Raw genomic sequence first — 14,803 nt, forward strand, 5'->3', positions numbered from 1 at the left:
TGTGTCAGCCTGTTGATAAATGTGTATCGAAGACTTTGCCATGTATACGATTAAATAACGTATGTTCAATTTACCATGCCCAGGTGATGGGCGCACCGTTTGTCGATGACTAAGCTCTGCAACGGATCGACATCAACTTTCCAATCTTCTTCGCAAGTACATCTCAATTTTGGGCATTACATAGTTTAGGAACGATGGCTTGAACTGCCACATGATCTTTGCAGACCGCTATCCCATCTGACTTGCAGATCATGAAGCGCGCCTGCAACCCAGAAAGCAGCCGAGAAAACAGCCCAGAGCATGAGCCGAAAGAACAAGCATCTCGAAATACGCGACCAATCCTCGCAAGCTTAAGTGCATCTGTATCTCCGCCACCAAAGGGATCCCACGGCAGGAAAGGTCAGGATGGAAGAAACGCATTTTCATCCAACGCGCGCCAGTCAAACACCACGCCAAGTCTTGCCGCTATAGAAGCAGGCCAAGTTCAAGTGAAGGACCATCTAAAGATTATATCCACCAAGTTGAACCAATGCATGCGTCCACCCCCATATCAGCCATTCCCTCAACTGCCGATTGGAGAATGGATCGATCTATACAGACGCAATGAACACCCAGAAGGCCGCCACTTCGTCATTCATCAACACGATCACCCCGTCGCAGGTCCCCATTATGATCTCCGACTACAGATCTCAGAGACGAGCTCTGTCAGCTGGGCGGTTATGTATGGAATGCCGGGTGATCCGAATAGTAAGCAATTGAATCGGAATGCGACTGAGACTCGCATTCATTGTTTATGGGTACTGCTGCCATCAACTGATATATTCTTTGATTGCTGACTCTGTTTTAGAATCATCTTATTGAGACGGCTTCTCATAAAACGGGAAGTATGATCATCTGGGATACTGGCGAATATGAAGTTCTGCCTTATCCGATGGAGGGTCCGTCTGCTCCTGAGACGGATGATTCAAGGTCTGAGATCTCCGATGAGGGATCTGTTCCTGCATCTATTTCGTTGGAACAGCAGATGTCTGATAGCGCAAAGTTGCACGAAGCATTTCAAAATGTATGTTTCAATTTTGCAAACAAGGTGGGTATTATTCTAATAGGTCCATCCTAGGGCAAAATCCGACTCCGATTACATGGAACCCGTCTACCAAAAGACTACACGATTTCCCTTCGCATGGACAAAACCACCAATTTCCAGAAACCAATCCGCCAAGGCCTAAAACGGCGCCGACGCCACCATTCCACACATACAGTACCACAAGCGCCATCAACCTCAGACTCGGAATCGGCTTCACCGCCACCCCCTGAACCCGACCGAACGGCATCTCCACCTACATCAAGAACTCACCAAGACCGATTAACACTCTCAAGATCCAAATCCGATCCAAAAAACGGTACCGATTCTGACCACGACCCCGACCTGGACATCCAACTCAAAAACGCCTATCCCGGCTCCACAAATACCATAGGCTCGATCCACCAACGACGCTGGTATCTCAGTCTGGATCGCATAAACTCGGGATTCGAGCCGAGTCCAGAGCAGCATTCACAATCTAGTAAGCGGAAGGCGAAGTCGAAGTTCTGGGGCCGGAAGTCCGACGGGGGCTTTGAGCCATTCCATGTGCACGGGCCGGAGGTGGAGCGGAGTGTTCTTACGGGGCGATTAGGACTGCATGTTCTTGAAGATGAGGGTGTTCAAGGTTTTGTGCCCAGACGGGGGTGGAGACCTGTCCTGCATTAGTATCGTACTAGAAGTACAATAGAGAAAGTTGATCCATCCACGGTATATGTTTCTTGGCTACAGTCAGTACATAGGTACATATATGCACTTCGTACTTATCTGTGACTCGTTGATCCACTAGTGGAGTATTCCCAATATGGTCCCCGATGCTTAGCAGCCGATAGGTCTCTTGTACTTCGTGCATGCAGTCATTGTGAGTCAAACCCGTCTAGACTATCCCCTCTATCCGTATTTCTACCTATAATATAAGTATACAACGCGTCTGAGTCACCAAGTTGCGGTCTAAGCTTCCCCGCTCACCGTCACCTTACCTCCATGGCTGGCGCTAACTCCAAGTGTACCTAGATAAGACACGCTACTTGTATGATGTTTTTCGCTCGCTTTTTTTCTTCTTTCTTTTTTTCGTGCATCTCCCCGCCAGGGACGACATGAATAATGGCCCCCTACGCGGTAACTTCCACAACGACAAGCATTCTAGCCTTGTCGCTAGTCGCGCTGGATAGCATACCAGCCATCCGAAGTATCGTGACTCGCATTGCGCGCAAAAGTCGCAACTACGAACCCATCTTGCTAGCCAAGGATGAATACCGCGACGAAGACGGCGAGGCGACCGAGGAATCTCTCCAAGCGTTTTCGGATAAATGGCAGAGAATTACCATTGCGGTATTCTCCGCTGCCGGGTTCCTAATCACGTTAGCGTTGGCTGTTCTCACGACATTGATGGGCAACGTTGGGGATTATATCCTGCTGGAATGGTTGCAGTTCGGCGTGTGGGTGAGTGACCCAGAAACAAGAAATCACCAGAACCATAGTTAAAAACGAAACATGCTAAGTTATTATATTCTAGACTTTCCTGGCTATCCAATCTATCGCCTTCTTCACTGAACCCCGACCGACATACCGCTACGTCCTAGGTGGCTTCGCCTTTGGCGGAAGTATCATTGCAATCGCCGCTCCATGCGTTGAACTAGGTCTGATCGTCTATGCACGCCGGGTAATCCCCCACGACCGGACCTGGATCGCCCTCCAATTATCGCAAATCGCCTGCGCATCTCTGCGCGCATTATTCTGCGTGTTGATACCCCGTCGCCCGGATGTACACCACGAAGACAAAGTGGTCGACCAAGAGTATTCAGTTTCCGTGCTGAATCGGTTCTCATTTAGCTGGGCTGCAGGCTTACTAGATGATGCCGCGCAGAAAAGTACACTCACTCTCGATGATATCCCTAAACTGCCTGCGTCGAAGCGCGCAGGCTTTCTAAAAGAGAAATTCGAGAAGGCCAGGAAGGATCGCAAGATATGGAAGGGGATCATCTTTGCGCATGCTGGCGCGTTGACGGTTCAGATGATACTTACTCTTACATGTTGCTTTTTGAGCTTCGGTCCCCAGGTTGCTTTGTTTCAGATTCTTAAGACGCTTGAATTGCGCAATACTCCGTATTGGAATGCTGGGGCGTCGTATCTGTGGGTTTTGGCGCTGGGCGGATTGATGTTTATTTCGTCCAGTGTTGAGGCTTGGTTGTTTTGGGTTATTTATTCTCGAATTGGTGTGCCGATTTATGCCGAGTTGTCTGCGGTTATCTTTGCCAAGGCTATGCGTCGGAAGGATGCGAAGCATACAAAGAAATCCAGTGCGAAGAATGGGTCTGATACTCCAACCACTGGAGCAGAGGCTGAGCAGGAAGCCGAGGAAGATGCAGAAGAGGCGATCAAGAAGAGCCGTCAGAGTATTATCAACCTTGCGGCTGTGGACGCGCGACGAATCTCCGACTTCGCTGCTTTCAACTATATCATTCCCCTCGCCATCATTAAGATTATCATCGGTTGCGGATTCCTTGTTCAAATTCTCGGCTGGCGAAGCACCTTTGCCGGTCTTGCCGTATCCGCCCTTGTTACGCCGTTGAACATCTACGCCGCTAGAAAATACTCGAATGCCCAAGATCGATTGATGAAGTTCCGCGACCAAAAGCTGGCTATCGTCACAGAGGTGCTGCAAGGAATTCGGCAGATCAAGTTCTCTGCATTGGAAGAACAATGGCAGACACGGGTACGGGAGACGCGAGAGACAGAGCTGGGCGCATTATGGGCTGCATTCTTAGCCGATATTGGCCTGATTTCGATCTGGATTCTGGGTCCTGTCGGGCTGTCTGCTGTCTCCTTGGCTACATATGCCATGATCCATGGCGGGTTGACAGCCTCTGTGGCTTTTACAGCCATGTCCGTTTTCAGTTCGCTGGAGATGGCACTGGCTGTTCTCCCTGAGCTTACGTCTGTTGGTCTTGAGGCCAAGGTCAGCGCCGATCGAATCGATAAGTTCATGGCTACCTCGGAGAAAATTGTGAATACAGTTCCTGCGGACTATATCGCCTTCGAAAATGCCTCTGTCGCATGGCCTGCCGAGGCAGATGCACAGGATAACGAAGACAGGTTCGTCCTCCGCGATATGAACTTGAAGTTCCCGACAAAAAGCCTGAGCGTGGTATCTGGTCGCACAGGCTCTGGAAAGAGTCTGCTCCTCTCATCTATTCTGGGTGAATGTGATGTGGTCGGTGGAACGGTCAAAGCACCTGTTCCACCTCCCATCAGGGAGCGCTACGACCATCTCGCAACAAAGGCCAACTGGATCATCGACTCGGCTATTGCATATGTTGCGCAAATCCCATGGATTGAAAATGCAACAATCAAGGAGAATGTCTTATATGGACTACCCGACGATGCAGAGCGCTACAAAAAGGTCATCTTCGCTTGTGCTTTGGAGAAAGACTTCGAAATGCTGCCTGATGGTGACTTGACTGACATCGGTGCCAATGGCGTGAACTTGAGTGGTGGTCAGCGCTGGCGTGTTTCCTTCGCTCGGGCGTTGTATTCCCGGGCTGGGATCCTAATCATGGATGATATCTTCAGTGCTTTGGATGCACACACTGGCCGTCACGTCTACGAGCATGCAGTCACTGGTGAGCTTGGACAGGGTCGAACCCGTGTCCTGGTTACTCACCATGTTGCACTCTGTCTTCCTCTCACGGAATACTCTGTTCTGTTAGAGAATGGACGCATCAAATACGCAGGTACCATTGATGATCTCAAAGAATCGCATCATCTGGAGGATATCCTTCGTGAGGAGCGTGCTGCCGAAGAGGCAAATAATGCTTTGATTGATGATGAAAGCCGTGAATTCTTGAATGGTGAGGAGACAACCCTACAGAAGGTTATCTCCAATACTTCTCATAGACGGCCGAGTACGGCTGCAAATGGTCATACTAATGGCCATGCTTCCAATGGAAATGGGAATCCACCAGAGAACACTCCTGCACCGAAGAAGTTTGTCGAGGATGAGAAGCGCGAGATTGGCTCTGTGCGACTTGCGATTTATGGTGCTTTCTTGGGTATGGGTGGCTCGGTGGCATACTGGATCATGACTGTGTCGGTCTTTTTGATATTTGCGGCTCTCATGGTTGGACGAGTAAGTGAACATTCCCAAAGGCTGCCGAGGAGTCTATCTTTTACGCCGTGTGTGAGTTATACTAACATTTTTTTCAGGCTTGGTGGATCAATATCTGGACAAGATCATCGTCGAGCAGTACTCAAGCACACCCTGAGCAGTACCAAGTCCTACTACAGCACACCATGCAACCGACACCACCCCCACAGGACGACAGCCTTGCCATGTATCTCGGAATCTACGTTACACTCTCCGTCATTGCATGCATCGCCGGATCACTTCGATACTATTTCGTTCTCCGCGCAGCAGTGCAAGCCTCAAGAAACCTATTTAACGGCCTAATCTTCGCCGTCCTCCGCGCACCACTCCGATGGCTCGACACAGTCCCACTAGGACGAATCCTCAATCGCTTCACAGCAGACTTCCACTCGCTCGACTCCCGAATCGGCTACGACATGGGCTTCTTCGTCGGCAAGGTCTTGGAGGTCCTGGGAATTATGATAGCCGGAATGCTCGTGTCCCCAGTGGTGATAGTATTCGCCGCGGTCCTCCTACTGATATGCCTAAAGCTATCCCTTACCTACCTAGCAGGCGCGCGCCAGATTAAAAGACTAGAAAGCACAGCCAAGAGCCCCGTCTTTGAACAATTCGGCTCGAGTCTCGCGGGCCTGATCACAATCCGCGCCTTCAGCAAACCGGACACATACATCGAAATCATGTACAGCAAGATCAACCGCCATGCCCAAGCTTGGTGGAACCTCTGGCTCTTCAACCGCTGGCTAGGCTTCCGCATGAACGTCGTCGGTGCCATCTTCTCGACACTCACTGCCGCTCTCATCGTCTACGTCCCCGGTATCACTGCGTCCCTAGCTGGTTTCGCTCTGAGCTTCACACTGCAGTATAACTCCGCAATCGCAATGGCCCTCCGCCAATACGCCAACCTTGAGCTAAACATGAACGCCACAGAGCGCGTCATCGAATACTCCAACATCGAAATCGAAAACCAGGGAGGCGCAGATGCACCAGCCGCCTGGCCAACAGAGGGCCGACTAGAAGTCAACGATCTGGTCGTGGGCTACGCACCAGACCTCCCACCCGTGCTGAACGGACTGAGCTTCGCAGTTGAAAAGAACCAGCGCGTAGGCGTGGTTGGACGCACAGGCGCGGGAAAATCATCATTAACGCTCGCACTATTCCGCTTCCTGGAGGCGAGATCCGGTGAAATCGTCATCGATGGATTGGACGTATCCAAAATTAAACTGCACGACCTCCGCAGTCGCCTTGCTATCATTCCACAAGACCCAGTCCTCTTCTCTGGCACTGTCCGATCGAACCTGGATCCGTTCGACGAATACAGTGATACAGAACTGTACGATGCACTAGCGCGCGTGCATCTCATTTCCGAAGCAGACGATGACGAGTTAACACTCACGTCACGGACTGCCACACCCCGTCAACCTAGTGATACCGGTGCTACGACACCCGAGCCTGCACAGACACAGAAGACGAACGCGAACGCATTCACATCTCTGTCAGCGACGATCTCTGAAGGAGGATTGAACCTCTCACAAGGCCAGCGCCAACTCCTTTGTCTAGCCCGTGCCATCGTATCCAGGCCGAAGATTATGGTTCTGGATGAGGCGACGTCGGCTGTGGATATGGAGACTGATGCGTTGATTCAGACGTCTATTCGGGCTGAGTTTGGGCGCAATGCTACCACTCTGCTGGTTATTGCGCATCGGTTGAGCACTATTGCTGATTTTGATCGGATTCTTGTTATGGATGCTGGGAAGGCGGCGGAGTTTGGTACGCCTAGGGATCTTATGGGGATTGAAGGGGGTGTTTTTAGGAATCTTGTTGAGAATAGTGGGGAGAAGGAAATTTTGGAGAAGATGATTTTTGAGTGATTGGAGTTGTTGATGTGAATGTGGTGTGGGATTGAAAGAAAAAAGTGGTTACCAAGTTTGTACAGTTTTAGATGCATCAGATTGGAAAACTGTGACATATGCAAATGCGAGTTGATTTTTTATTGCGAGAACTTTGAACAGTATCCTCTCATGTAGTCTTGAAATAGCCCCTGTTGCCATGCATGCATTTCATTGCTTGGTGCTTCAAAGCTACATGTGATGACCACCGAGTCAAAGCACTCGAACATGGCGCGAGGGACACAAGATCCACGGCCAGCTAGATAAAATATCAAAGCCAGAAGAGAGGACGACTGTCAGATAGCAATGTCTTCAAAGCCAATCCAGCATCCATTCCCTTCCAACGAGGACCAGCCTCAACCACCGCTCAACGCCGTGGTAACACCTTCAAGTTTGTAAAAAGGATCAGAGATGCCTTCATCGCGTCCGTCATGTAAACAAGGTTGGTATGCCGAACGCCTATATCACAAACCCACCCCTCGAGTCGTACAGCCCTTAAGCTCTCCGAAGAAAGAGAGCCGCACGTCTCAGAGGGAAGAGACTGTCTCATATATAACACACTAGGCTTTCATCATTCTGGAATAGCAGTCAGTAAATGCAAATAAAGTGATCAAAGGGGCACAGGAGGACTCACAAGTATAAAACTTGGAAGGATGAAGAAAAGAAAGAAAAAGAGAAAATCGCGCGGGTTTTATTTCTGCCCGCGCTAGTCCGCTCCCAGGGCGGGGAGCAGTTCTGCCGGTTTTTGTGGTTTGATCAGATCTGACTCTTGTTGTCTACTGTGCTTTGTCTTTGTTTTAGCGTTGCAATATGCCAATCGGTGTGCTGCCGATGCGCTCTTTGCGTTTGAGGTCCAGTTATATTGAGATCTCGAATATTCTTCGTGGTCGTGCTGCTGCACTGCCGAGACAATGCCACCGGCCGCTTCATGCGCCGCGGTATTTCCATGCTCGAGCTTGCCTGCTGCAGGAGCCTCCTAAAGAGCTTCCAGCTTTTTTAGAGGCTTATAAGCGGGCTGGTATGTTGAAGCTTCCTTCTAATGTCCACTGTCCTCAACTTTGAACCTTGACTAATGTATATCATTTCCTACAGTCGACTTCCCTCCGGCGACTCATGACTTCGAGACATTTTTCGCACAGGCCGAGCCAAACACCGAAGTTGTGCTACACGGGTATCTTGGCCAGCGTTCTGATCTTTCCAAGAAACTGTCGTTCGTGCGCTTGGCCGATCCAACTCTACAACACAGCCTGCAAGTCGTCGCATTCGCCAAGAACAATGCCTTCGAGAAGCTCAAAGCCCTCAATGCAAACAGCCCCGTAGCTGTGCGCGGCATCGTACAAAAGAAGAAAGCCAAAGCCTCGGAATCAGCCGATAAGCCCGCCGAGGATTCATGGGAGCTCGCATTGGAGGAGATTCACCCTCTGAACGACTTCCCCAAAGAGACCATTATGACCCCCGAAACGGTGTTCCCGCCTGAGCAGCGATACCTACAGCTGCGCTCGGATGCAGAGCTACGTGAGGCATTGCGATTCCGGGCCCGCGCTCATAACCTCTGCAAGAAAGAGCTGGAGGAGCAGTCTCCGCCGTTTTTTGAAATTGAGACACCGCTCTTGTTCAAGTCTACCCCTGAGGGTGCGCGTGAATTTATTGTTCCTACTCGCCGTGAGGGATTGGCTTATGCTTTGCCTCAGAGTCCGCAGCAGTATAAGCAGATTCTTATGGCTAGTGGCTTGCCGCGGTATTATCAGTTTGCGCGCTGCTTCCGTGATGAGGATCTGAGGGCCGATCGCCAGCCAGAATTTACTCAGCTTGATATGGAGATGTCTTTTGCTACCGGAGACGATGTGATGCGTACAATCGAGGGAGTCATTCGTCGACTTTGGTCATCGTTGATGAAAGACCCTGCCCCGGAAGGCCCATTCCGAAAGGTCCCATATCAGGAAGTCATGGCTAAGTACGGCTCTGACAAGCCAGACACAAGATACGGCATGGAAATTATTCGACTTGATCAACTTTTGCCCGTGGATTTGATTGGCAAGATTTCTGACTTGGAGGATCCCATCGTGGAGGCTTTCAAGCTTGAAGGAAACGAAAACGATCCGGCCGAAACCCACAAATTCATCACTCAATTCCTCGACTCGCCTGCTGGTGCGCCGTTCAACAACAACCCCGACGGTGGCCCGGGTGTCTTCATCTACAACGGCAAGCAGCCTCTCTGCGGACTACAGCCCTTTGGCTTCCAGGCCGCTGAGCATGTCGAAGAGCTGTTGGACCCCGATCACGGTGACTTGATCATCCTTCAAGCACGACCTCGTGCCCCCTTCTCTGGCGGCTCAACTCCTATCGGTGACCTACGCCGTGCACTACACGCTTCAAGCGTTTCGACGGGCTTCAAGCCCGCCCCTACAGGATTCGACTTCCTCTGGGTCGTCGACTTCCCTCTCTTCTCCCCCTCCTCGGACTCAGAGCCAGGCCAGGGTGGCGCAGCAGGCATCTCCTCAACGCACCACCCCTTCACCGCACCCAAGACCCCCGCTGATGTCGACCTCCTCCTCACAGACCCTACGCAGGCCGTGGCCGACCACTACGACCTAGTCGTGAACGGAGTCGAGCTGGGCGGTGGAAGTCGCCGTATCCACGATGCAGCGGTCCAGGAATTCATCTTCCGTGAAATCTTGAAAATGCCAGCTGAGCGGTTGGATGACTTCTCGCATCTGCTCGATGCTCTGCGCTCTGGATGTCCGCCGCATGCGGGTCTGGCATTGGGCTTTGACAGACTTGTTGCTGTAATGCTAGGCAAAGAATCTGTGCGGGATGTGATTGCTTTCCCGAAAACCGGAAGAGGAGGCGACGACGCGATGGTCGGGGCGCCGAGTCCCATGACCGAGCAAGCATTGGAGACTTACCACCTGAAATTGAGGAAGTAGATCAGCACGCTGAATTCGTGCTTATATCCGATGCATGGGCATGCGTATTCCGGTTCTCAACGAGAACTACATGTACCAATTTTTGTACTATATCCGTGTACTATACCCACCATTCTACGAGCCATTAGCTTGAGAAATTCCGACATAATACGCATCTCACTATATCCGTGTCAACCCACGTAAAGATCTGATATCATACCACCCAGCCCTGGCCCTGAGGGATCCCCGGCCCGGCCGGCTAAAATCGATACATCCAATACGTGAGGCTAGAATTAGACCTGAAACGGGCCCGAAGTATATCAAAGGCTAATTATGCGTCTAACAGAAACGGGAACAGAGGCCCACGTCTGGACAGGGCTACCCGAATCCTTTATTTGTGGTCAGCTGGGCGTTGTGGCTTGTCTAGCGTGTGGCTCCTTTTAGGGCCAACGGTCAAATTGCCCGATGCGGGTAAGAACGTCTCATTTTTGAGAACTATCCATCGGACGCCTTCACTTACCAACACCCAGCCTCGATGAAGTAAATTGTATGGCTGTTTCAGTTTGTGCCCTGTACCCGCATGACCTCCCAGTCGGCTCATCTATCTAAGAATTGATCTGTCGTGTTTGATGATCACTCGGACCAGGCTATTTTTTAAGACTTGAGCAACGGGGAAGACTTCCTCTTCAAGGTCTAGTGAAGACCAATTTTCACATACATATACGCAAAAGAACCTATTTCCGAGTCGTATGTGGCCCAACTTTAGGATCTATCTACCCCGAAGCCGAATTCCAGCTACGGGTACCAGGATCCCAGGATGAAACAGGGCAAGGCGTTTTGTTTCATGAGGATTACTAGTTACTCGATGTAGACATTCTCCGGACTATCACTGCATCGCAAAATGGAATCCGGTTCAAACCTCGGTCAATTGAGATTCGGCAGTTGTGATTTCGGCATTGAGGATGTGATTGTTGAAGAATATAAAAGCAGTCTTCTTGTCGCCTCTAGACAAATCACTGAACCATCCCTCCTCAGTCCCTCCATTCCTTCGTTTGTTCCTTGTATACCGCAGAGCTGGTCTCTCTCGTTCGTTCGTTGCCATTTTTTACTTCATTCGTTTCAATATGAGAAACACAGTCATTCTCGCCCTCGCCGGCGCAGCCCTGGGTGCTCCCACACAGACGATCGAGAACCGCCAATTCCCCGGTTTCGGCTCCAGTGGATCTGGAACTGAAAGTGGTCTCGGCGCTCTGGCCTCCCTCTTCCCCGGTCTGGGAGGTGAGTCCAGTGGCTCTTCCACCGGCTCTGGCTCTGGCTTCCCCGGCCTCGGTGACCTTCCTGACCTTGGGGGTTCCGGTGGTTCTTCCTCGGGCACCCCGAGCCTTCCTAGCTTCAGTGACCTGCCTGGTCTTGGAGGCTCTGGTGCTGAGCCCAGCGGCACTCCCAGCTTGCCCGCTCCTACTGCCTTGCCTAGCGGTGCCGGTATTCCAAGCTTCAAGACTGGCCGTGACATCGAGAAGCGTCAGTTTGACCTTTCCTCCCTGACCAGCGGTCTTGGTGGCAGCACTGGCACCAGCGGTGGCCTCAGCTCTCTGGAGTCTCTGATCCCTTCCCTTGGTGGCAGCTCCGGTAGCGGAGGTCTTGGTTCCCTGGAGTCTCTCATCCCCTCTATGGGTGGTAGCTCCGGTACCAGCGGTGGTCTCGGCGCCCTCGAGTCCCTCATTCCTTCTTTGAGCTCCAGCGGCTCCAGCGGCCTCGGTTTCAAGGCCCGCCGCGATGCCAAGGAGGCGGAGAAGCGCCAGTTCGACCTCTCCTCCCTGACCAGCGCCCTCGGCGGCACCTCCGGCACAAACAGCGGTCTCAGCGCCCTCACCTCCCTCATTCCCTCTATTGGTGGCAGCTCTGGCAGCAGCGGATTGAGCATCCCTGGCCTTAGTAATATCCCCAGTGGTTCCGGCATTTCCAGTCTCAAGGCTAAACGTGAGAGTCTACTAGGCTCCGGTTCCATCACCTCAAACGATGTCACCGACAACGCCGGCTGCAAGGAGTTGACTTTCATTTTCGCCCGTGGCAGTGATGAGATGGGCAACATGGGCTCCGTCGTTGGACCCCCCGTCGCTACCCAGTTGAAGTCCTTGACCGGTGACAATGTCTCCGTCCAGGGTGTGACTTATGCGGCTACTGCTGAGGTATGATCAATCCCTCTTCTCCCCTTTTTTCCCCTTTTTTCTTCTTGGGAACGTGAAACTTACCTTTTCCTTCCAGAGCAACGTTGCGCTGGGCGCAAACGGTGGTCCCGTTATGGCCAAGCTCGTCAAGCAGGCTCTCTCTCAGTGCCCCAAGACTAAGGTCGTTCTCGGTGGATACTCGCAGGGTTCCATGGTCGTGCACAATGCTGCCAACAGCCTCTCTGCTGACCAGGTCTCTGGTGCTGTTCTCTTCGGTGACCCGTTCAAGGCTCAGGCTGTTGGTAAGCTTGACAGCAGCAAGGTTAAGGAGTACTGCGCTACTGGTGACCCCGTCTGCTTGAACGGTGCCAACGTCCTGGCTCACTTGAGCTATGGCAGCGATGCCAAGGAGGCTGCGCAGTTCTTGATCAAGGCTGCTGGTCTCTCCACTTCTTCTTAGATAGATGTCTGCGGTCTGTGGTCTGTGTGGTTGTGTGAAGGACTGAGGGGGAGGGATTCGGAGTGTAGCAATTTTGCCGCTTTCTTCCTGGTGTTAAATTTGTGAATATGTGTCAATATATTCTTCTCCAAGAATTTGTTTTCGTATACCGGGGAAGCATAGACTTCGGGTGGACCGAGTTGGCGCATAAGATGCTGGTGAATGTTGGAAGTTGTAGATTGTATCATGAAAGTACAGTGTAAGAAAGGAACAGGAACGATATAATCTGGAACTGGGTTCCACGTGAGACTGGTGTTATACAAAAATAGAAAACGCCACACCAAACCGCTGTATAAGACAAAACCGGAGAAGCAAGATATAGTTTGAGAAAAAGAGAAGCACCTCAATGTGCTAAGGAAGGAGAGTGGAATGGATCCCCAGAAGAGAGTGAAAATCTGAAGTCTCTCATACCGTAGATAAAGTACTGGTATTTGTCTGTTTCGATGACAGACGAGGCGCCGATTCTCTACCTTCAGAGGCAGTACCTTCAAGTTCCTCCTCGTCCTCATAGTAGATATATTCCTCATCATCCTCATCAGGATGCCCAAAGATATTCCTCCAAACGCCGTCCCAGAGACCCTTCTTGGTTATCAGGCCGCCGACGAGGAGAGCAGGCAGCTGCCAGATACTGGCCCAGAAGAGTCCACGGGCGGTGCCATTAGCACCCTGGTGTTTCCAGAAACGGTACGCCTCGCGGACCAGCCAGCCGTTGGCGACGGTGCTGCTCACCAAAAACCCGGGGCCGACGACATCGTACCACCAGAGGCCAATGGAAATAGGGAACATCAGGAGGGAGTAGCGCAGAGAGACTCTGGCATTACGTGCAGGGTTCACCCAGGCCATCATCCGATAGCCAGCCGCCTTGTACTCATCACGGATGATATGAGACAGAGCGTTGAAGTGGGGGAATTGCCAGGCAAACAAGATTCCACCAAGCAGCCACCCGCCAATGCTTTCTTCGCTGAAAAGCATGTCGCGCCAGGTGTCATGGCCAATTGTGGCCGTCAGGCCTGCCGCAGCGATCCAGCCCATCAGCGGTGGGATACCGCCAACAATCGCGCCAACCCAAGTGTTCACCACGTGGATTCGCTTCAATGGCGTGTAGACAAATGCATAGAGGAAAATGTTCGCGGCAGACAGGGCGGTGGTCGTCGGGTTGGTACCAACATAAAGGAGAGAGAGACCCGTAAGGGCAGTGCCGACGGCGAACAACAGAGCTCCCCGGTTGGAGACGAGGCCACGAACCAACGGACGGTTGCGAGTGCGGGACATGAGCGCATCGTATTTCGGTTCGAACATCATGTTCAGTGTGTTCGCACTGCAACATGACAGAAACGTGCCCGCCGTAAGGTATATCAGGGTCAGAGTGGAGGTCGAAAGTGTAGGGAGTGGGGTCATGGCCGGGTCGAGTGTGAGCAAAGACGAGATCGGGTACATTCCGTATGCAGAAGTGGTAGTGAGGACGATCAGGAAAGACAGTCGGGGTTTTGTCAGGGCGAGATATGCAGCCAGTTTGCGGCGGAGGGAGGTGGTGGGGAGCGCGGACGAGAAGTTCGACAGTTGCGCCGAGGCATCCAGAGGAATTGTGGGTTCAGGTTTCCCCGTTTCTTTGCTTTCTTCCTTCAAACGCTTCCTCCGCCGGTGTGGTAGTTCTTCTGAGATTGCTGCTGTCGCGATTGTCCCTGACGAAGCTGTTTCAGACGCATCGGCCGGACTTGCGGAAGCACCGCTGGGCGAATCGGAAGTCGATTTGGCATTGGCACTTTTTGATGCAAGTGAAGATAGCAGTCCTCCTCTGTTGCTTGATCCATCAAATAATCGATTGGCCGAGAAATATGTCTTGTGAATTGCGGAAGGAGACTGGTCATCCGCGATACCTGTCCGTCGTTTCGATGACGATAGGAAACCCCGAATGGCGGAGGGCTGTGAATGACGGGACCGAACCAGACATTGCGAGCATACAAGCGCCTCTCGAGGCCTCAACATGGACGGCCGCAGAGGGATCATGGCGTGTCGGTGCAGAAGGAAGAAAAGTGGACGAGAGAAGTTGAATTTCCCCGGTGCACGGGCCACATCCGTGAATGTCAACATTGTTCTGTGGCATGATCCTCTCTACTTC

The 14,803-nt window shown here is 51.9% G+C and overlaps 5 protein-coding genes across 5 annotated transcripts; 4 read left to right on the plus strand and 1 right to left on the minus strand.

Annotated features, from left to right (window-relative positions):
* Positions 1 to 603: 603 nt before the first annotated feature.
* Positions 604 to 1,747, plus strand: PENARI_c012G07571 (uncharacterized protein; the record flags this gene model as incomplete). The annotated part of the gene is made up of 3 exons (XM_022632970.1): positions 604 to 747; positions 848 to 1,063; positions 1,118 to 1,747. The coding sequence occupies 3 exons, from the start codon at positions 604 to 606 to the stop codon at positions 1,745 to 1,747; spliced, it is 990 nt and encodes a 329-aa protein (XP_022487312.1).
* Positions 1,748 to 2,182: 435 nt separating this feature from the next.
* On the plus strand, positions 2,183 to 7,093 carry PENARI_c012G02316 (uncharacterized protein; the record flags this gene model as incomplete). The annotated part of the gene is made up of 3 exons (XM_022632832.1): positions 2,183 to 2,521; positions 2,595 to 5,207; positions 5,285 to 7,093. 3 exons carry the CDS (start codon positions 2,183 to 2,185, stop codon positions 7,091 to 7,093), a joined length of 4,761 nt encoding a protein of 1,586 aa, XP_022487118.1.
* An 828-nt stretch (positions 7,094 to 7,921) lies between these two features.
* On the plus strand, positions 7,922 to 10,038 carry PENARI_c012G09288 (aspartate--tRNA ligase MSD1; the record flags this gene model as incomplete). Its single annotated transcript, XM_022633010.1, has 2 exons — positions 7,922 to 8,129; positions 8,204 to 10,038. 2 exons carry the CDS (start codon positions 7,922 to 7,924, stop codon positions 10,036 to 10,038), a joined length of 2,043 nt encoding a protein of 680 aa, XP_022487363.1.
* A 1,103-nt stretch (positions 10,039 to 11,141) lies between these two features.
* PENARI_c012G12428 (carbohydrate esterase family 5 protein) lies at positions 11,142 to 12,645 on the plus strand (the record flags this gene model as incomplete). The annotated part of the gene is made up of 2 exons (XM_022633080.1): positions 11,142 to 12,206; positions 12,283 to 12,645. The coding sequence occupies 2 exons, from the start codon at positions 11,142 to 11,144 to the stop codon at positions 12,643 to 12,645; spliced, it is 1,428 nt and encodes a 475-aa protein (XP_022487326.1).
* Positions 12,646 to 13,089: 444 nt separating this feature from the next.
* On the minus strand, positions 13,090 to 14,775 carry cox10 (protoheme IX farnesyltransferase; the record flags this gene model as incomplete). The annotated part of the gene is made up of 1 exon (XM_022632870.1): positions 13,090 to 14,775. One exon carries the CDS (start codon positions 14,773 to 14,775, stop codon positions 13,090 to 13,092), a length of 1,686 nt encoding a protein of 561 aa, XP_022487112.1.
* Between the last annotated feature and the right edge of the window lie 28 nt (positions 14,776 to 14,803).

The sequence above is a fragment of the Penicillium arizonense genome (genome assembly GCF_001773325.1).
Source record: "Penicillium arizonense strain CBS 141311 chromosome Unknown PENARI_contig012, whole genome shotgun sequence".
Taxonomy (NCBI): Eukaryota; Fungi; Ascomycota; class Eurotiomycetes; order Eurotiales; family Aspergillaceae; genus Penicillium; species Penicillium arizonense.